Here is a 23,280-nt window from a genome sequence, read left to right on the forward strand (position 1 = left end):
AAATAAGATCTGGAGACTAAAAAAACAGCATGATGACTACAGTTAATAATAATGTACTACAAACTTGAAAATTGCTAAGAGAAATCCTAGCAGCTCGGGAGGCTGAAGTAAAGGGGATCATGAGTTCAAGCAACTCAACAAGACCCTGTCTCAAAATAAAATATATGTGGGTGGTGGGGCCACATGGCTAGAGATATGGCTCAGTGGTTAGGTGCCCCTGGGTTCAATCCCCAGTACCAAAAAAAAGACAAAGAAAGAAAAGAAAGAAAGAAAAGAAAGAAAGAAAAGAAAGAAAAGAAAGAAAAGAAAAGAAAAGAAAAGAAAAGAAAAGAAAAGAAAAGAAAAGAAAAGAAAGAAAGAAAGAAAGAAAGAAAGAAAAGAAATCGCTACAAAAGTATATCTCAAATGCTCTCCCCACAATAGGGAGAAAACAATAATTATATGAGGTGATATGATGAGTAGACTAATTGTAGTAATCATTTCACAATACATACATGTATCAAAATATCACATTATATCTCAAGAAAGGTGAAGGGGAAAAAAAAAGAAAAAGAAAAAAGTCTGTCTTGCAATAAATTCTTGGATCTAGAAGAAGAAAGGGAGAAGAGAATATAAAACTTACCTTTTTGTCTCTGGTCCTTACTTCCCCATAGAAATCTAGGGCCTCTTGTGCCTTTAAAAATTTGCCCCGATGTAATAAATATGCACAAATCATTACACCAGTCCGTCCCTTTCCAGCTTTACAGTGAATTGCTGCAACATGATTGTCATCTTCACTTAGCCATTGGTCAAGATCTTCACAAAAGGGTTTGATAAGTTCTAGCTGTGGTGGGTTATGGTCTTCAAAAGGATACTGTGCAACTGTGGTAAAAAGATAACCTCAGAGTAAGAAAAAAATCTCTCCTGAATTTTTAATTAAAAGTAGGTAAACTTTAGAAATGTTGTATTATAAACTTAAGTGTTTGAAAGAAAAACTAAATACAAATTCCTTATTGCTCATTAACTTTCTAATTTTTGAAGAGAGAATACTCTATTGCTAACTTCTAAAAGTACCCAAGCATTATGTTTCTCACTTCATGAAGGAGGAAATTGCTGTAAGACTGGGAGCAGAGGTCACAATACACCAGAGGTATACCTGAATCCAAAATGAAATGTCACCTGGGTCTCTCAATGCATTTTCTAACAAAAAAAATGAATAACAATATTTATAATACTGCATCATGACAAAAAATATTTCAAAGAAAGTACAGATTACCAATAGAATCAACTGAGGAAAGGACTGTATTTTAACTTCATAAAATAAAAATGCTGTAGGAAAAAAACGTGCTCTATATGTGTAATAAGAATTATAATGCATTCCACTGTCATATAAATAAAAATAAATAAATAAATGAAACTGAAGCAGAAGGGTGGCAAGTTCGAAGCCCACCTCAGCAACTTAGCAAGGCCCTAAGCTATTTAGTGAGACTCTGTCTCAAAAATAAAAAATAAAAAGGCTAGGGATGTGCCTCAGTAGTAATGTGATTCTGGGTTCAATCCCCAGTGCCAAAGGAAAAGAAAAAGAGAGAGAGATGGTTTTACAAATCTTAGTGTTATCTATACATGACTTGAAAAGCATTTACAAAAGAAACTGAAAAAAAAATTACTTACAAAAGACTACAATTGTAGTAAAGTTATAAAATGAAGTTTCAGTTTTTTTCACATAAATTATTAAAAATCCAAGACTTCTCTGTTCCCTAAGTTAGAGTTGAGGTTTTTTAAAATTTGCCTAGAAACAGGACTTTAGATATATCACTATTAAATTTTTATCATTTAGTATATGCATTGGTTTCAATCTATTAAGAAGATCCTTAAACATCCTGACACCAATGTACTAATTATTCTATGTCATCTAAGTATGTGAACACTATGTCTTGAATCTTCAAGTCATCATAACATAGTAGAGACTAAAATCAATTAAATCCTTTGGTATGACAGGAAAGCTCTTCTGATAGATAATGACTACTGTTACATACAGTTAGTTGGACAGTTTTCACGTAGTCATTTGCATAACTAGACCATTATTTCATCTTCATTTCCTAAACGGCACACAAAAACATTCAGGAAAATCTGTTAAATATCTCTTTAGAGATAAGCCTTGCCAGACATGGTAGTACACTCCTGTAATCCAATGACTCAGGAAGCTAAGCCAGGAGAATCACAAGTTCAAAGCCAGCCTCAGCACCTTAGTAAGGCCCTGAACAACTTAGGAAGAAGACCCTGTCTCAAACTGAAGAATAAAAGGGCCTGAGGATGTGGCTCAGAGATCAAGTGCCCATGGGTTCAATCCCTGGTACCAAAAGAGAGAGAGAGAGAGAGAGAGAGAGAGAGAGAGAGAGAGAGAGAGAGAGAGAGAGAGAGAGAGAGAGAAAAAACAAGAAACCTCAACCAATGGCATGCTTTGTCTAGTAAGCAAAAACCTAACTCTACCTACCTACCTTCCTACACACACACAATACAAAACCATTTTTAGTGAAATTAAACTGACTCTTGGTAATTAATGCTTCAGAATTCTCAGACCATCTATTTAAAAATCCACTATAGATTTTCAGGAGGGATCAATGGCAAATATGCCTATCTGAGGCTTACATCTGCAAGCTTCTCAAACTCTCCAGTTCTCTCATGGTTTAAGAGATTCTACAAATAAAGTGGAAATTTCTGTGGGCTCTGAGACAGAATTTACCTATGCCTGGAATAAAATTCAGTTAAAAAAAACAGTTCCCGAAGCAGTATGGAGATTCCTTAGAAAATTTGGCATGGAACCACCATTTGACCCAGATATCTTACTCCTTGGTCTGTCTATACCCAAAGGACTAGGGGCTGTGATTGTGGCTCATTGGTAAAGCACTTGCTTAGCACATGTAAGGCACTGGGTTCAATCCTCAGAACCACATTATAAAAATAAATAAAATTAAATGTTCATAACAGCTGAATTCACAACAGCTAAATTATGGAACCAACCTAGATACCCTTCAATAGATGAGTGGATAAAAAAAAACTGTGGTATACACATACAATGGAATTTTACTCAGCACTAAAAGAGAATAAAATTATGGCATTTGCAGGTAAATGGATGGAGTTGGAGAATATCATGCTTAAGTGAAGTAAACCAATCCCCAAAAAACCAAAGTCCAAATGTTCTCTCTGATATGTGGATGCTAATGCATAATGGGGGGGTGGGGGAGTGGAGGAACTTTGGATTGCGCAGAGGGTAGGGAGGGGAAAAGAAGGGAGAGGAGAGAAGAGGAGGGGAGAGGAGAGAAAGGGAGGAGAGGGGAGGGGACGGGCAGGGAAGGGAGGAAAGAGGAAGAAAGGGGAGGAGAGGCAGGAGAGGGGCAGGGACGGAAGGAGAGGGAAGGAAAGGAGAAGGGAAGAAAGGGAAGGAAAGGGGAGGGGAGGGAGATTGGGGGTAGGAAAGATGGTGGAATGAGACAGACATCATTACCCTAGGTACATGTATGATTGCATGAACGGTGTGCTTCTATATTGTGCATAATCAGAGAAATTAGCAAGAAGACCCTGTCTCAAACTAAATAATAAAAAGGCCTGAGGATGTGGCTCAGAGATCAAGTGCCCATTCATGTACAATGAATTCGGCTGTCATGTATAACTAATTGAAACAAATAAAAAATTTAAAAAATAGTTCCATGCTTTCACCTAAATGGCTCCTCTTTATCCATGTTATTTTATCCTTCCTATCGTTAAGTCATTCCTCAAAGCAGAAAAGTAGTTCTGCTTTCTCTCTGAAACTGCATACTGACATCAAAAGCTTTCAACAGTAGGGAAACCCCCTCCTTATGATACAAACACAGTCTAGTATTTCTCCTGTCTATTCTACACTTTATAGTCTTCCAGGCAATAGAGAGGTTTATATGATACTTTTTTTTCTAAAGTACAAGAGCAAAATTAGTTTTTCCAAGTTGTCTAAGATTATCCTTAAGATAAATATTTATATCCAATCATGATAACTCATTATTGTTATGACAGTACAATATAGTCTATTGGTTTTAAGTTATACAACATACTACAGTACATTTATACATACCTCTGCAGTTAAATTTGGCGGTGTCATAATGTCTTTCAGCACATCTAAAAGAAAAATTTAAAGTGGCATAAATTACCTTTTGTACTTGGGCATAATAACAAAAAGTTTCTTGAATCAGGCATTGTGCTGAGAATTTTATATTCACTCTTTCATTTAATCCCAAGAATTCTGTGAGGTAGGTACTAAAACTATCCCCATTTTATGATTAAGGAAGTGAAGGTTTAAGATGTGAAGTATATGCAAACAGAGCTTATACATTTGCTTATCAAATTTGTGATGCCCTCATCATATATCCCTACAAATTAAATTGCATCTATAATTTTCAAATTTACAGAAATTCTACATGTTATTAGAATGTACTTTTTTATTTCACAAGTACCTGTAAACAAGTAAATAATTTCATTGTTGTCTTTATCTCACCAGATGAGCACATACAATTCTTAAACTATTATTTGAAAACATGTTAAAAATATTAAAAGCAAAAGGACAAAAGAAAACTGAATGATGCTAATCTATTTGGACACGATGCTTACTAAATTTTTTTAAACCAGACCTTTCTCCCTTTAGATAAACCAAAGTCATTTTTAGTGAACCCACTCTAGATTTTCAGGAGGGATCAATGGCAAATATGCCTATCTGAGATTACATCTGCAAACTTCTCAAACTCTCCAGTTCTCTCATGGTTTAAAGGGTTCTACAAATAAACTGGAAATATCTGTGGGCTCTGAGAAAGAATTTACCTATGCCTGGAATAAAATTCAGTTAAATAATCTCTCATATTATAAATTTTAATATCTGAAAGCAATGAAAGAATAAGTAAAATCAATACAGGATAGTAAAATTCTAACATTGCATTCATAGAGCATACAAATATTTGTCTTTTTAATGGTAGTGATGTCTTTGTTATTATGTACTGGCTTACTCATAATTGACAGTGTGGTCAGCAGCATAGTAAATCCAACTATCACCAAACCAGATTTTTAAAACTATTTAAAATAAAAAGCAATATTTTGGAACAAATTAAGATCTACTGTTCCTTAACCTACAATTCCAAAATCCTAAACTTACAAAACAGCTAAAATTTTCTTTTAATTTATGGCAATCTCAATTGTAGAATCTGATTTGAGGTTTTAAGATTGTATGTAGTCCTTAATTAATATACTTAAAGAGTATATGCTTCTGTATTGCCTTTCTGAAAACCAAAAAAATCAGAATATTAAAACATAACTAGCTCCAAAATTTTTAAATAAGCTACTGTGAACCTGTATTATACATTCAGAAATATGGAAAACATTTATAATTCCTCTAAAGTTTCAAATTCACAAGAAAATTGAACTAATTATAAATTAAAACTGTTAAAAAACTGGTCATACTTATAATAAATCGACTTTCACATTACCACTCAAAACAAAGTTTTTTTTCTTTTTAGTATATTGTAATTTAGAATACTGAGTTTTGCTAAAAAGAAAATGTATTTAGTAATGTCATATGTATCCCTGTTAAATAATTCCATACAAATGTGAAAAACATGATAAACAGAAGAGAAATGACCAATAAAATAGTTAAATTTTATACTTTCTTTAGCAGACTGATCAGTAGTGGACAATCCATGGTGCAGTACTTTAAAAGGAATTCTGTAAAGGCTTAGGAAGTGGGATATAAGGCTATAAAATAACTCTAAGAAGCTAGTTTCATAACAGCTTAAAAGAAAATAAATGTCAGGGGCTGGGGTGGTAGCTCAGTGGCAGAGTGCTTGCCTAGCATGTGTGAGGCACTGGGTTTGATTCTCAGCACTGTGGAGAGAGGGAAGGAGGGAAGGAAGGGTCCACTGACACTAAAAAATAATAAGAAAAAAGAAAACAAATGTCAGTTTCATGTAGATTCAGTTCTCTAAACTTCCCATACTTTTTTCAGGATATCAAAATGTTTGGTTTGGGAGCTAAAGGTTGTAGCTCAATGGTGCAGCACTTGCCTAGCACACATGAAGCCCTAGGTTTGATCCCCAGCATAGTACTCTAAGATGAATATATGGAGGGAAAGAGAAATAACAAGTACTAAATGCTATGAGATCTGCAAACCTTCTAAGAATTTTTATGTTTTTTTTCATCCTCACAAACATGTAATAATGACTAATATTAGCCTCATATTTTTATGAGAAAGCAGAACCTTGCTTGCCCCAAATCACAATATATAAATGAAAAATCAGAATAAGCTCAGTATCACTGGTTACAAAACATTTTCTATTACTGCATCATACTTCTACTTAGAATAAAAAATATTAAAAGTTTTAAATATGAAAGCAATTACAAAGTTTATTCAAATTTTAATCAAAGCCACCTTCCTACTCAAGCAATATTTGTCACAAAATACAAAGCCAACCAACAGTGATGATAAAAAACAAAAACATTATGATGATCTTTACAGGTAAGTATGGGGGTCTGGAAAGTATAAGCTAGGCCTGGTGGTGGTGCAAATGCTCAGGGTAAGGGCTAGAAGGGTAAAGACGAAGACTCTGCTCTCCCTAAACACATGTATGCACACACACACAACACCCCCCCCAACAAAATTTATTTTATATTTTTTGTGATATATTAGTGATAAATCTCAACATATTAAAATCAAAGATACTTAGAAAACAATTGGGATTTAATCATTTCAATATCTTTATAATTAAAACTCAAAAGATATAATTTTTTATTATTACCCTTTATACTACTTATATGAGACAAGAAAAATGAAGAAGTACTGAGGGTTTTTTTTTTTTTTTTAAAGTGGTAGTAGGCAGAGTGAAGAAAGGGATAAGAATAGGAAAAATTTCCAAAGAAGTGATACTTGCCATATAGTTAGTTAAGCAGGTGAGTCTCTTCTTTACTCTCTACAACATAGCTACATTTATCTTACATAGGAGGAGGGCCAGGGTTGTGGCTCAGTGGTAGAGCACTTGCCCAGCAAGTGTGAGGCACTGGGTTCGGTCCCCAGCACCACATAAAAATAAAACAAAAGTATTATGTCCATCTACAATTAAAAAAATATTTTTTAAAAAAATCAATACGAGGGGCTAGGGATATAGCTCAGTTGATAGGGTATTTGCCTCACATGTACAATGCCCCGGGTTCAATCCCCAGCACCTCCACCAAAAAAAAAAAAAAAAAATCAGTACTAGCTAAAGTTTTACTACAAAAGGATTAAGTGTATCAGCAAAATATGCAATGAAATATATAAATCTTTTGAAAATTAGCATTTGGTGAATACTAAGGTTAACTATATATGACTTTATTCCTATCTCCCTTCCTTCCCTATCATTACCAGTGTATAGATTATAAAGAGGGAAAAACAAAAATAAAAAGTACTTGTACCCTAAAATATACTGATTAATTTAACAAGCATCAGTATACTTAAATTTTGATAATTCTATAAGGCTAATTTTACCTAGTATTAAAAATAATTTAGTGAAAGCCTGAAGAAACTATAGAGACATAAATATTTAATTATTACAAAGTTCACATTAAGAATTCTTCTTCATCCATGTATGTCATAATTGTAATTTCTATAAAAGACTTAACATATTATTAAATGTGGGTATACCTAGTGTAAATATTTTAAGATCTTCCTATTTGTATGTTTCCAAAGAAAAAGATATCACATGTAATTACTATTCTAAAAATTAAAAAAATAAAATAGAAACAACTGTTAATGATGCTGGACTCACTTACCCAGAACCAGATATATAATAAGCAGGGGTGGAAAGAAGGTAAAGGTTGGAAAGAAACATCAGAAACATACTACAGACTGATAGCTCTAGAAACTTTTTAAGAGAACAAAATTGGGGAAGGTTAAAACAAAAAATAAAGGGAACACTGGCATCAACAGTGGATGGATTGCTACTATGAATGTTAACTCTCTTAACTTCTGTAGGCTTCATATTCCCCATTTGTAAAATGAGAAGGTTATACTAAAAGATTTCTTTCAGTACTTTCCAGCTCTGAAAGTCCACAATTCCATGTGAGGAGGGGGAGTTAATATGCATTAAAAGCTATTCTAGACTAATAAAGAGTTATTTCATTATCTTGGGATTCCAATGTTTGGAAATACAAATCAGGCATTCCCATTCCCAGGCTATCCCCAAAAGCCAATTTTAACCATAATAATGTAGTAAGTGTCCCACAACATCAATAGTACAAGCCCAAATCCTAAGTTCCAGAAAGCAGGAAGCCACTACATACAGGAATGAAAACAATTTCCTTCCCTTTAGATATGCTAAACTAGAATAAAATTATGACAATTGCAGAATTTGTCTTTTGACCTCCCTTTTAAGATTCCAAATCCCCAATTCTGAGAGTCTAAGACTGACAAGATCTATTTAATGGATTTCAGCTTTTGACAATTCTTTTTTGTTGTTGTTAATTCAACTTCTGAATAGAGATGTTCAAAAAGCACAAAGCTATGTGGTTTTTATTTTTCTACAAAAGAACAACAAGGCAGTATAAGAAAGGTTAATCTAGAATAGATGACCCCTAAATGCACAGATCATTTGTAAACTGGGCTCACCTAAACTTAAGCATGTTTTATCACTGAAACTCCCCAGGCACACATACACCCATCACAATCTGACAAAAATAAATGATCTGCCACATTCCAAACACTATTATGCCAACAATCTCCTTACTTGCCATTCACTCTGCTATGCCATTTTCCTTCTTCCTTGGCTTGAGAGTCAGTCCCTACTGATTCTGTTCACTACAACTCAAATATCCTTCCTTTATGAAAACTGTCATATGGAACACAATTACTATTTCTACTGTTCTCTTCAATGCCTTCTTGTATTCAAGAATTACATCTTCTATAATACTTTCTCTAATTTTCACATTAGACTACAAGCTACCTCAGGACTGAATTGGTATCTTATCCTTTCTGTACCCATGTCCCAATGTGTTTTATAATGTCTAACATGTGGCAAGCACTAAATGTTTGCACCTTTGTGAATCTGAAGAAGTCACTGAAAACTCATTAGACAACAACACTGGTGTCTACTCCACACCCAGTACCTATGAGTTTTATTATTATAGAAGAACAAGGCATAAAAAAATCTTTCTTTTAAAAGATTTAAATGTCCACCGGAGGCACAAGAGAATCTTGTTATAACATTTGATAAATAACTCTACAAAAACAATTGTGACCAAGTATATAATTTTATATATTTTTTTTCTATTGTAATCATTTATAAATAGAAAAAAAAATAAAGGCCAGGTACCAGTCTTTAAAATGTAATGTTTTTCCAATTTTTCAAAAATTAGAAAATGGTTAGTACTTTGAGAAGAAAAAATAGTCTTCAAGGACAAAATCATTTAAGAATTTTTTTCCCTTCCTTCCCTTCTTTTTTTCCTTTCATGTCTCTATTCCCAAAGTCAAAAGAAAAAGCAGAAAATTAAAGATAAGGTCAACTAGCTCTATCAAGTAGGCAACCCTTAAAACCCTGCCCAAGACAATAGAAACTATCTAATTCAACAATTTTAGATAACATATCTTATGTTACAAACCAAATACTTTAATACCTTCTTCAATCAATTGATCAAGAGACTGAATAAACAAAATCATATCCACTCTGGAGAATGCCTCCATGGAAGACATCTTAACAGAAGCTCTCCTATGGATTACACTTCAAATAACCACAGGGTTAGGGGCTCAAAAGTGGGCTAGATGCCAAGTCATTTAAAGCAGATCAAGTAACATGAATCTGTGCCAACATTGTTTTATCTCATCACTACACTTTCTAAACGATCTAACAGTGTTCTCAGTCTTCTTCAACAAATTGTTTTAGGAATACAATTCTAGTAAAATATATATATCTTTAACTCTACCTTACTCTAACAAAAAAATAACTTTCACTTATTAGTTATTTAGAAGATATTTGCAAGCGTACAAATAAGAAAACATACTTACAGATTGTATATCTTGTAATGGTTTTTATGCTTTGAATCCAAAAACCTTAAAACAAAACAAACAAACAAAAAGCCACCATTAACAAAAATGAGCTAACATTTGAAATTACATTAAAAACTATTGAGAAGAACCAAAAGACAGATCCTATTTTTCCTAATCTCGAATACCTTTAAGTAAAAATAAATAAATAACCCAAATAAATAATCATGTCATTCTTAAATAATTACTACATTACATAGAGTTATACAATCTGAAGTAAAGCCAGAGCTTTTCACAGAATATTTTCCTTATCTTCTCTTTTTGGAATAACAAAACAAGATTGAGCAGTAAGAAATAACTTATTGAAAAAGGCAGCATTAGTATTTAACTCAAGTTCACCTAGCTCACACAAATTTGCAAGGTACAAGAAATCTAGTACTCTTAAAATTCAGCCATAGTTTTCTTTCAAACAAAGAGCTTGACATTAAGATTCAAGCAGCAACTATTAACTCTGTAAAAGTTATTGTTAGCATTTTCACATATATACTCTTATTTACCTCTCACAAACTTCTGAGAGGATAGCTTATTCACATTTTACAGAGGAAAGAGATAGATCTCAAAACTAGTAAGTAAAAGAATCAAAACCAAAGACTATGCCCTCAAGACAATTATGGAACTAAACAGTAACAATTACAGGTACCACAAGTCTTTACTACATGTCAGACACTTATTTAAAGTACTCTATGTATGTAAATTTGTTTAATCCTCAACCTTATGAGGTAGGTAATTGAAGAGTTATAAGAATATATACTGAAGAACTATCAGAAAAAAATATAGAAGACAAATGAAAACAGAAAGCTTTATTTAAAAAGTGAGTTTTCAAACAAAAAGGGACATGAATACCCAGTAAAATTTTGAAATTTTTGAATGCTGAAGAGACAAAAAGAAGACCCTATAACACTGCCGGAAACATCTGCATAAAAAGAATGTGGAATCAAAGTGACAGTGCCCCTTTTTCCTGCCAACAGAAGAGATTCAACACAGAGGCACTTTACCACTTTACCATATCCATGGCCTTTTTTTTTGAAACAGGATCTCACGAAGTAGCTGAAGCTGGCCTCAAACAAGATCCTCTTGCCTCAGCCTCCTGAGTCACTGGGATTAGACACATACCACTGTATCTAATATCTTTAAAAAAAAATTAGGCAAAACATTCTGATTTTCATGAAAAATATTTTCAGCCTAGAATTCTACACCAAGACAGAGTCTATAAATCAAATGAGTATAAAATAAAAGTTTCTTAAAATAAGCAAACTCTAAAATAATTTTACTTTCCTATAGTTTCCCAGGAAGTTACAAAGATATGTCAAAACCAGAGTAGAAAACAATGAAAACTGATGACAGGTTCCAGGAACTGAAGAATCCAACTCACAGGAGAGGACAGGTGAATCCCCAGAATGATGGTGAAGAGGCATCAAAGACTTCCATATAGCAAGTCTAGAGAGCAATTAATCCAGTTTAGGGCTGATAAGAAAGATCCTTGAGACGATAAAACTGACAGGACACCAAATGTACTCAGAATTGGGGTGAATTTGTGAATTAATTAAAATTAAGAACATAGAAAACTAAACAAGTAAAAGAAAAAAATGAGACCTTTGTAATTCCAGGGAAAACTAAATATGTAGGAAAAAATATTAGTCACAATATACTATATTGCTAGCCAGGAATGCCATTTATCTAGTAATAACCACATAAAAAGCTCAATATAACCAAAACTACAATATAACTATTAGAAGGAGGGAAAATGGAGAGGAAGTATAAAAATGTGTGTGTGATGGGGAGGAAAAAAAGAGTCCATGAACTTGAATGTGAAAAAACCATGTTATATGATAGTACAAGCAGTACTTCAAACTATCACTAATAAAAGTTACATATTTCATTCACACTACAATTCTTACAGATAAATTATAAAAGGTTTAGCTGAGGTGAAAAGGCAGAGATTAGAGAATTAGAAATCTGAGTTGGTAAAACAGCTAGCTAGAGTCTGTAAAGCAGGGTGCCAAAGATGTGGTAGGTAATGTATAGGAAAAAGGAAAAACAAGTTTGCATAGATTTCACCTCTGGTTTTTGGCAAAGCGCTGGGCTGCATATATGCAGAATCTGAAATTATAATGAGAAGACACCAGAGGCAGTGCAATACTAAAAGAAGCTGGAATTCTGGCCCAACCAGAGAGGAAAGACCCCTGATATTCAGCTGAGACCACAGAAGTCCCACTTTATTAGTAGGGACCATAAGACTGTACAAAAGATAAATCTGAAATAGGCCTACCTTAACAAAGAAAACCAAGCCTAACAATATCAAATCAACCATTAATTTAAATGCCTGTTAAAATGAATCTCAGTACCCTCAGAGAAAATAACAATCTGAATCCCTTCACATTCAAGAACCAATTAAAATTTACCAGACAGGCAGAGCAGAAAAATATGACCCATAACCAAGGAGGGGAAAAAAAAAAAGTCAACAGAACCAGTTCCAAAATACGTACAAGAATGTAAAGGAAAATGATTAAAATGAGTGAAAAGATGAAAAGTTTAAAAAAAAAAAAAAAGATATAGACAATCTAAAAGATGCAGTCTTCAAAAGTCTAATACCTAAGAAGAAAAGTCTATTGGACAGCCTCAACTGAAGACAGCAGAAGAAAGGTGTGGCAGATTGTATTTCCCAAAATTTCACTGAACAAATATTTGTCAAACACTTGCCAGAGCTACTACAGAAACAATAGTAATGTAACTTCAAGTACTGACAATTGCAATTATGAAGGCTCCTTGAGAAACCCAGTGGAGAACCTTTTTAAGATATCCCATTCAAAAAACAGCCTAAGGACATTGGATATCTCCCAATAATCCTAAGTAGAGGAATCAGAAAAAATAGCATCTGGAAAAGCAAAATTATTTGCTACATCCTTCTGTAGTTATTTGGGAACCATATATATTTCCCCTGCTATATTCACATTTAATCTACACTTGCTTAGAATCTGAGTATAATTACAATTGTTATAGCTATTACTAATACATGGAACCATTTTTTAAATACATAAATAATTCCTGCTTTAACCCCATTTAAATAGGTTAGCTCCAAACATCCTAGACCTTAACTACTATCTCCCATATATCCAATGACAAAGTAAATATGATGGTGAAACTTAACTCTTACCTTCACAGTAGTTTTCTCATACATAACAAAAGAACCAAAATAACAGCTTCATATAATCCCACTGAAAAAATAGTGATTCCCAGTACTCAAGAAAATCTACTCTCTCTAAAGAGGTATAAAACTAAAGGGTGAAGAAATAAGCCATAGCAGAAGTGACCTATAACTCGACAAAGAAATTCTGGCCATCAAAAGTAATATAAGAGGGCTGGGGCTGGGGCTGGGGCTGGGGCTGGGGCTGGGGCTGGGGCTCAGTGGTAGAGCACTTGCCTGGAATGTGTGAGGCACTGGGTTTGATTCTCAGCACCACATTTAAACAAATAAAATAAAGGTCTATCAACAACTAAAAAAAATTTTTTAATTAATATAAGAAATGTCGCCAGGCATGGTAGCACACATCTGTGATCCCAGCAGCTCGGGAAGCTGAGGCAGGCGGATCAAGAGTTCAGAGCCAGCCTCAGAAAAAAAGGGAGGCGCTAAGTCAAACACTGCTCCAAAGAAGTTGAATCATTTTGTGCTTTTACCAATAGGCCTGAGCTTTCCAACTGATCTACATCCCTGCCAACCCTTGTTAATCCTGTGAAATTTTAGCCATTCCAGTAAACATCAAACAGCATTTCATGTTTTAATTTTCACTTCCCTCAAGACTGATTTGAAACATCTTTTCAAATGTTTACTGACCATATATTTATCTCTTTTGTAAACTTTGTATCTTTTCCTCTTTTTGTCCGTGGCCCTTTCATTTCCTTAATTGTGCTCTTCAAAGAGCATAAGTTTTTAATGCTGATGAAGTCAAATTTGTCCACTTTTTCTTATAAAGTAATTTTCTATGTCTTCAACTAAACTAAAGATTTTCTTCCATATTGCTATCTGTAAGTTTTATACTTTAAAACTTCACTTTTATGTTTTGATGAGAGTTATACATCAAGGTTTATTTCGTTTTCTGTGTTGTTTGTTAAAAGACTCTCCTTCCCTTAGCAAGACCCTGTCTCTAAATAAAATGTATAAAAAAGGCTGGGGATGTGGCTCAGTAGTTAAGTGCCTCTGGATACACTCCCTGCTAACAAAAAAAAAAAATCCCTTCTTACCACTCTGAATGCTGCTGACCATACCTCTCAAATATACTTATGATAATCTGCACATTATGGGAAAAGGTAAATTTTATATAAGTTTATTCTCTGCTACTTATAGATATTTATTACTCTATGAGTCATCTATTTTTGTAACCACCTGTGGTCCGTCATTTATTTTAATTCACACTTTTTACTAATGATGGTGATAGGGAGGGAGACACTGAGATTAGGAAGTTCATTTGTACTATTTCAGCCAATCTGTGAATGTAAAAACTACCCTGTGGCCTTGCTGTGGTCCACCCTGCCTGGTGTGGAACAGATGCCTGTCTTGACACCCACCCTCAGGATGGAGTGGAACTCACTCTCTGGTTCTTTCATCTCACCCTTAACTCCAGCACAGCCCTGTGCTGTTGGCCTGCGGAGGGTGTTCTGGTGAGGTGCCAGTGTGCAAAGGGAACTTTAGTTTTTCCACTGGTTCTAATTTGCTGCCCATTTACTTACATGTGTACTGTATTTGTTTATAGACTGTAAGTGGATGTATAATTTAAAGCTTGGTTTAATAAACATTTAACCCATCAAAAAAAAAAAACTTAATCTCAGCATCTTTGTCAAAAATATTTTTGTGGAATCTCTATTCTATGCCATTAAGTATTTATCCAACAGAAACAAAAATATGTTCCTGAAGTCTTGTACACGAATGCTCATACCAACTTTGCTCATGATAAACCCTGAGAACAATACAAGTGTTCACCACAGGTGAATGGATAAATAAATTATGCCATGTCCATACAATATAAATTAGCAATAAAAACAAATCACAGAAGCCTGGACTGGTGGCCCACACCTGTAATCCCAGCAGTTTGGGAGGCTAAGGAAGAATGGCCAGTTCAAAGCTAGCTTCTGTTTAAACAGAGACATGAGGTGGGAGGGAAAGGGAGAGAAAAGGGAAATTGCATGGGAATGGAGGGAGACCCTCATTGTTATACAAAATTACATATAAGAGGTTGTGAGGGGAATGGGATAATAAATAAGGAGGGAAATGAATTACAGTAGATGGGGTAGAGAGAGAAGATGGGAGGGGAGGGGAGGGGGGATAGTAGAGGATAAGAAAGGTAACAGAATACAACAGTTACTAATATGGCATTATGTAAAAATGTGGATGTGTAACCGATGTGATTCTGCAATCTGTATTTGGGGTAAAAATGGGAGTTCATAACCCACTTGAATCTAATGTATGAAATATGATATGTCAAGAGCTTTGTAATGTTTTGAACAATCAATAAAAAAAAAAAAAAAGCTAGCTTCTGGCAACTTAGCAAGGCCCTAAGTAACCCAGCAAGACCTTGTTTCTAAATAAAAATTTAAAAGAGGGCTGGGGAGGGCTGGGGTTGTAACTCAGTGATAGAGTGCTTGCTAGCATGTGTGAGCACCACACATAAATAAATAAAGGTCCATTTACAACTAAAATAAATATATATTTTTAAAAAGGGCTGGGGATGCAGCTCAGTGGATAAGTGCCCCAGGGCTCAATCCCAGGTACAAAAAAAAAATGACAGTCAACAACTTTCCATGTCTTGGGTTTCACATCAGTAGATTCAACCAATGGCAGATGAAGAGGGAGGATTACATGTATTTCATTTTCCTTGTCCACCACATTATTTATGTGGTGTTGAGGATCGAACCCAGTGCCTTGTACTTTCGAGGCAAGCGCTCTGCCACTGAGCCACAATCCCAGCCCAAAGAAAATTTTTAAAATACTACTCTAAGAGAAAGAAACCAGCTAAAAAATGAGTGCATACCATATGACAATATTTATAAAAAATTCTAAAATAGGCAAAATTTATCTACAATGATAGAAAGCAAGTGACACAGATGGGTACAAGGAAACTTCTTGTAATAGAAATGTGCTAAATCTTGATAGTGGTGATATTTACATGGGTGGATGGGTAGGTACGGTTACATGACAATTCATTGAACAGTATACTTTTTAGGGTACATTTTACTCCTCAATAAAACTGAGCAATAAAAAAGACGAATAGCCTGATTTATAAATAAGTTGGTAAAATGCAACCTACTTTTTAAAGAAATTCTCAAATTTATTTTAATACTAGGGGACAGCAATAGAAGGAATTCATCATCTTAAGAACTTTTAAGAATAAGCAGCAGAACAGCACTGATTATCTAGAAATATATATCCAATATGACTTTCCACAATGATGAAAATGTTGTAGAACTGTGCTATCCAATACATATGTAGCCCCATGTAGCTGCTGCATACTTGAAATGTAGCTAGTGAAAATGAATGAGTCACTTAATTCTTGTAAGTTCAAACATAAATAGCTACATGTATCTACTGGGTTCAGAGATCTTTAAAAATTCACTGAACTCCATACCCATGCCTCCTACTCATGTATAGAAATGGTATATTCTTGAAATAAAGCATAAAATTGGAAAACAGGAATACACTAATAATTAGGGACTTCACAATTTTTAACAAAATGCAGTTTTCTGTCAAGTTGTCTTGATATGCTTGGTTAATTTTATCATTTGATTAATGAAAATAAAGAAGGAAACTACAACTTTGAATATATTTTCAACAAAGAATGAGGAACAAGTTTGAGTGGAAATGCCAGGAAACAGAGAGAAAGTGTTCATATAATTTTAGAGTTCACGTCAGACAAGGAAGGAAATACTGGCATAGTTAGATATGATACAGATCAGTAAAACAGATTTCAAAAGCTTCATTTAAATAACAGGCTATGAATTCATAAGCAACATAAAAGGAAAGGCTGTGAAGAGGATTTAACAACTAAAATTTTGTACAAACAACTACAAATAATTCTAGTTTTTAAAAAGACAAACTTTTTAGAAGACCAACCAATTTAGCTATGAAGACTTACTTACAGAGCTTAGATTTAAAAGATAACATTTATAATGGCCAAAAATAGGAGAAAATAATCATAGATGAATACAAAATGGTAGTATTTATAAAGAACATAGAAATGGTATTAAAATAAAAGGCTGAGGAAGGGGAAAGTAAACCCAACAGAACCATAAAGAAATTAAAGTAAATTAGAATTCCAAAAGTTGACAGCTATACACTACTAGAAATCTCTCACTACTTGAAGGGGGGGGGGTGCGCGGTTTACAGGGGATTGAACTCAGGGGCACTCAACCACTGAGCCACATCCCCATCCCTATTTTGAATTTTATTTACCGACAGGGTCTCATTGAGTTACTTAGCACCTAATTTTTGCTGGGACTGGCTTTGAACTCACAATCCTCCTGCCTCAGCCTCCCAAAGTGCTGAGATTATAGGTGTGCTGAGATTACCGGCATGCACCACTGCATCCAACTCACTGCTTATTTTTGTAGTCACAGAATTCAAATGGCCAAGAGACGCAAGACATTATAAGACTGCCTGCACAAAGATTTTTCCTTATTTTTAAGAGAATTCATTTAAAAAAATCATTAAGAAAAAAAAAATAAAAAAAAAGTTGAAGACAGGGTCAGTATACACATAAACATACCCCAACAAAAATATATAATATATACTGCCAATAAAACAGCAAAAAGTCGCTTAACCTCACAAGAAATTTAATCAAATCACACTTTTTGCCAACAAACTACAAAAAGTTAAATGTCTATAGAGGTTGTAAAGAAGGGAGGAAGCACTCAAACATTTTGGCACTAATATACAATGCCATTTTTTAAGGCAAAAGTTTAAATCATGGACTCAATTGACCTAGCAACTCCACAGCTTTTCCTTTAAGAATACATTTGCAAAATAACACCAAGATACTCATGTGAAGATATTTATTAGAGCACTATTTTCATGACAAAAAAAAAGGAAACAAATATTCATTTTATGGCAGTGTTAATTATGGTATGATAATAAAGTGAAATTAAAGGTAGTCAAAAAAAAATAACAGCAAATGTCCACGCCAATATAAAAGATATATTGATTGAATGTAAAAAGGAGGTGTAGAAATGTGTGCAATATTTTTGCATCTGCTCTTTAAAAAGTTTATGAGCAATAAAATCATTTTTTTTAAATTTTAATAAATGTTTGGGAATAAGGTCTGAAGGTCAAGAATATAAAGTAGGAGAAATTTGTAGGAGACACTTATCATCTCTTTAGGCACCGTTGCAATCTGGAGAGAAATTCAAGAGATCAGAAGAAGGTATTTCTTTCTTCATCTTTCATTACATGTACAGGCCTGAGGCCAATTAGGCCCTTCTGCTTTGGACACTGAATTTTAGTGCGTGAGGGCAACAGGCAGGCGTTAGGGATTCTTCATAGACATGACCGGTGTTGCTGAGAATTCATGAGCACAGTCACCAATATATAGTCATGGCAGCAGTACCTGCGCTTTAGCAAGTATCCAAGCAGCAACAGTCTAAGCAGACTGATCTTGTTACAACCTCCTGGTCATATTTTGCTTCCCTGACCTTCTGTCCAACTTCTAAACCAGGTTCTCAAGCTATAAGCTGCCTAGTACTTTTCAAAAAAAATTCCTTTCTAATTAAGTTTAATTAATCTCTTTCTATCCTTTTCAACCAAGAACTCAAACTACCTTTTTTGCCCCCATTACTTTCCTATAGCTTGAGTGAGCGTTATAGAAATCATATGCCTCTCTAAAAACTGAACTTCATGATTTCTTAGCTAATACTGTGAGCAACAGTCAGGCTGATAGCAGAATAAACAATCTGGGTAAAAGAAAATAGTACAGCATTTTAAAAAGTGGGGGGGTGGTGGTGAGGGTTTACATTCTTTCAAGGAACTTGAATATTACTTAGGGAAACATTCATCATGGCTGTCCCTCCCACTTCCTCCTCTCTCCTCCCAAAGATTTCACACCCACAGTTGGCTCATTGTCTTGAAGGTCTGACACAATAGAAAGGCTAAAAAGGCAAAAAAACAGCACTTTCCAAAGGGAAATGGGAAATTTTGCCTATAGATACTTGGAAAGTAGAGACTAAGAACAGAAAGGCAATATTCCCAAAACCTGGGTTATCTAAAATACATCTTTCTAATGAAACTATATTTTATTTCAAATAATTTCCATATACAAAAATCTTTTTACTTACACATGAGAACAAACACTGTCTTCATTTTTAAACATACATACATACCTATGTGAAGTTTAATTTATAAGTTAGGCACAGTAAAATATTAATAAAATACAATTATAAAATATACTATAATAAAAGTTATATAAATATGGTCCCTCTCCTGAAAAAGTAAAGATGAATATTGATTATTTCCAGACCATGGTTGACCCGATTAACTAAAATCTCAGAAAGCAAAACCACAAATAAGAAGAGTAACTTGCAGCCACATTAAAAAATAAAGAGCCAGGCATGCTAGTGCATGCTTGTAATCCCAGTAATTCCAGAGGTGAAGGAAAGAAGATGACAAGTTAGAGGCCAGTCTCAGCAAACTTGGCAAAACCCAGAGCAACTTAGACCCTGTCTCAAAATTAAAAATAAAAAATAAGACTAGGGATGCAGTGATTAAGGAAAGCATCCCCAGGGATGCTTTCAATTCCCAGTACAGGAGGAAAAAAAAAAGAAAGAAAGATCTCTGCTAAATGGTTAAGTATATGAACAATTATCAAAGCTAGTATTATTATAACTAGTTTTGTAACTCCATTGTTTGTTTTCTATATGACTTAAGACACTAATGCACTAAAAATTATTAATCTTGATACATAATGTATAAGGATGTAATTCTGTGATATTAAAGGCTGAAAGAAAAGGAGAAATGGAGCTGAATAGGAAATAAATTTTTATATGCTACAGAAAGCAAACTAATACTAATTGAAATTAGTATTATAACTTTTGGATGCTAAATGTAATCCACCAAGAAAATAGCTATACAACATATACAAAAAGGAAATGATAAAAAATGTAAAACATTTCATTACAAACTATTAAAAGAACACAAAAGACAGGCAGAAAATGAGGGATAGAAAAGTCATAAAACATACAGGAGAAAAATGCTAAAATAGCAAAAGTTAATCCCTCTATATCAGTAATAAACTTATGTCTAAACATAAGTGTACCCTGAACAGCCAAAAACAACCAACCAACCAAAAATCTCTTTAAATATCACAACAGAGATGGAGGAAGGAAACTCTGATTTCAAAAATTTACAACAGTAATGGAAATAAAAATTTACAATGGTAATGGAAATAATGTAATCTTGGCAAAAAGACAAAGAGACCAATGAAATACAACAGAGAGCTCAAAAGTAGGTCCTTCATTAATTGACAAAGATGTCAAACCCATTCAATGAGAAGAATGGCAACATATAGTGCTGGGAAAACTAGATATCCATATGCAAAACTGTGAAACTGGACCTGTACCTCATACCATACACAATATTTAATTAAATGTAAGAGCTAAAACTATAAAACTCTTAAGACAAAAACAGGAGTATTCATGGTTCATGATATGAATTTGGAAATGATTTCGTGGATATGACACTTGAAAGAGCATTCAAGAAAACAAATTATACTTTAACAAACTAAAAAGTTTCTGCACAGCAAAGGATACAATTAACAAAGCAAAAAAGCAACTCAGAGAAAGGAAGAATCTAATAAGGGATTCATATCCAGAACATATACAGAGCTCCTAAAACTAAAAACAAAAAAACCCAACCTCCCAATTTATAAATGGGTTAAGGACTTGAACAGACATTTCTCCAAAGATGATATACAACAGTTAAGTACATAAAAATGTTCAACATCACCAATTATTAAGGAAATGCAAATCAAAACCGTAGTGATGCCACTTCACACCTGCTAGGATGGCTATTACTTTTAAAATAAAATAAGAGTTAGTGAGGATATTAAGAAATTGGAATCATTGTAAACCACAGGTGGAAGTGTAAAATGGTGGGTTGGGGATGTAGCTCAGTGGTAAAGCGCTTGCCCTGTCATATGCAAGGCCTAGGATTCTATCACCGGAAAAAAGAAATAAGCATAAAACGGTGCAGTCACTATAAGAAACAATATGGCAGTTTCTCAAAAATTTTATCAAATTACTGTATTATCTAGCAATTTCATTTTGGGGGGTATATACCCAAAAGAACTCAAAGCAACACATTCAGAATTATTCACAACAACCAAAAGGAACCCAAGTGTCCATCAATGGATTGGATGGACAAACAAAATGTGGCATACACATACAATGAAATATTTATTGTTCAGCTTTTAAAAGTTAATTCTAATACATGCTACAAAATGGATGAACCTTGGACACATGTTAAGTAAAATAAGTCACAAAAAGACAAATATTGCATGATTCCATTTGTAGAAAAGTCAAAACACATAGAGACAGAAAGTAGAACAATGGTTACTAGTAACTGAGTGGAGAGGAGATAGTTACTATTTAATAAACTTGGTGTTTCAGTATGGGATGATGAAAATATTCTAGAAATGGATAGTGGTAACAGTTACAAAACAATGTGAATGTGCTTAATGTCACATGTACACTCAAAAATACCTAAATGGGAAATTTTATCTTTATATATATATGAAAATATATATTACTACAATAAAAAAATTACTCTCCTCTGTCCCTATTCATAATCATATTCTTATTTCTGCTTCTCCCCAGAGATACTTAATACAGTATTTCTAAATATTATTCATTATATTGTTTGCTATGGATTCATTACCTACGTCTTTCCTATCATGGTAGGGCTGGCTTGCACAATTAGTTGTACCCTCGTACCTTCCTTTTTTTAAAATCCGACTAATAGTAATATCACAATTTGGGGTTAAATCAAGGAACGCTAATTGGTTTGGGAGTTTTGGTTTTGTTTGGTGCTAAATTGCTGAAGGTGCCTTTGAACTGCAATGCTCCTGCTTCAGCCTCCAAGCTGCTAGGATTACAGGTGTACACCACCACCCCCACCTAACTAGTACATTTTTCTAAATTTGTTCAGTTTTCTAAGAATCTACTTCATTTTCCCCCCAAATATTTCAACATTCACCTATCAGTTCAATTTTCTTTCCTGAAGTTTTCTGGCCCCCTGTTCCAAATAGAGCTGGTAGCTCTTTAGCTTGTAGCTCAGTTGTCATGTACGGGCTTTCCTTTATTGCTTCTGACCCTTCTCCTTTCCTCAGTTTATTCCTTTGTTTCCTGAAAGCATGTCTTCTAAAACACTCCTAAGAAATGTTTGTTATGGTTTGGATATGAAGATGTCCCCAAAAGTTCAGGTGTAAGACAATGCAGAAATGTTCAGAGGTAAAGTGAGTGAATTATCAAAGCTGCACTTGATCAATAAATTAATCTCATATGGACTGACAGACTCTAGGCAAGTAGGGTGTGACTGGAGGAGGGGGGTCACTGGTGGAATGCCTTTGGGATTTAGATTTTGTGCTTTGCAAGCATTACTCACTGCTTTCTGTCTTGCTGCCATGTCCTAAGCTGCTTTCCTCTGCCACACCCCTCTGCCATGATGTTCTGTCTCACAGCTATGGAATCAGTTATGGACTTAGACCTCTCAAACCAGGAGCCCTCACAATGTTGTTCTTGTCAGATTTCTTGATCCCATCGCTTTGAATTCAAGAGCATTTTCTCCCATTCTGGAAGGTTTCACCTAGAGAATTCTAGGCTACAAACAGAAGTTTTGAGGTAGTGTGCCACCATCTTCATCCTTTAATTCTCCTACCAGGAAGATAGATGTCAATCATGTTCCTAATCTCTCCTATAAAGAATCCTAAAAAACTTTTAAGATAGTCTCTTTATTTCTAGTGTTTTAAAACAAATTTCATAATAACTTGCCTAGCATGGGTCCTTTTTCCATTTATTCTGCTTGATACTATGCAGGTAGTTTCTATCTAGAAACTTGAATCCTAAAAAAATTTTCCAGTATTAATTCTTTCATGATCTCCCCTCCTAGATTGTTGTTGTTCTGGTTTTTTGTTTGTTTTGTACTGGAGATTGAACCCAGGGGCATTTTGCCATTGAAGTATATC

At 34.2% G+C, this 23,280-nt stretch overlaps 1 protein-coding gene across 2 annotated transcripts in view; it reads right to left on the bottom strand.

Moving 5' to 3' along the window:
• Pten (phosphatase and tensin homolog) overlaps positions 1 to 23,280 on the bottom strand; it is an 88,114-nt gene that overhangs the window by 30,414 nt on the left and 34,420 nt on the right. For both annotated transcript variants that reach the window (XM_077798276.1, XM_077798277.1), the window contains 2 exons: positions 10,025 to 10,069; positions 4,085 to 4,128 (listed from right to left, as the gene is read on the bottom strand). In XM_077798276.1, coding sequence (XP_077654402.1) covers positions 4,085 to 4,111 — 27 coding nt within the window. In that variant the 5' untranslated portion in view covers positions 4,112 to 4,128; positions 10,025 to 10,069. The remainder of the gene's footprint in view (positions 1 to 4,084; positions 4,129 to 10,024; positions 10,070 to 23,280) is intronic.

Source organism: Urocitellus parryii, chromosome 5 (assembly GCF_045843805.1).
Source record: "Urocitellus parryii isolate mUroPar1 chromosome 5, mUroPar1.hap1, whole genome shotgun sequence".
Lineage (NCBI taxonomy): Eukaryota > Metazoa > Chordata > Mammalia > Rodentia > Sciuridae > Urocitellus > Urocitellus parryii.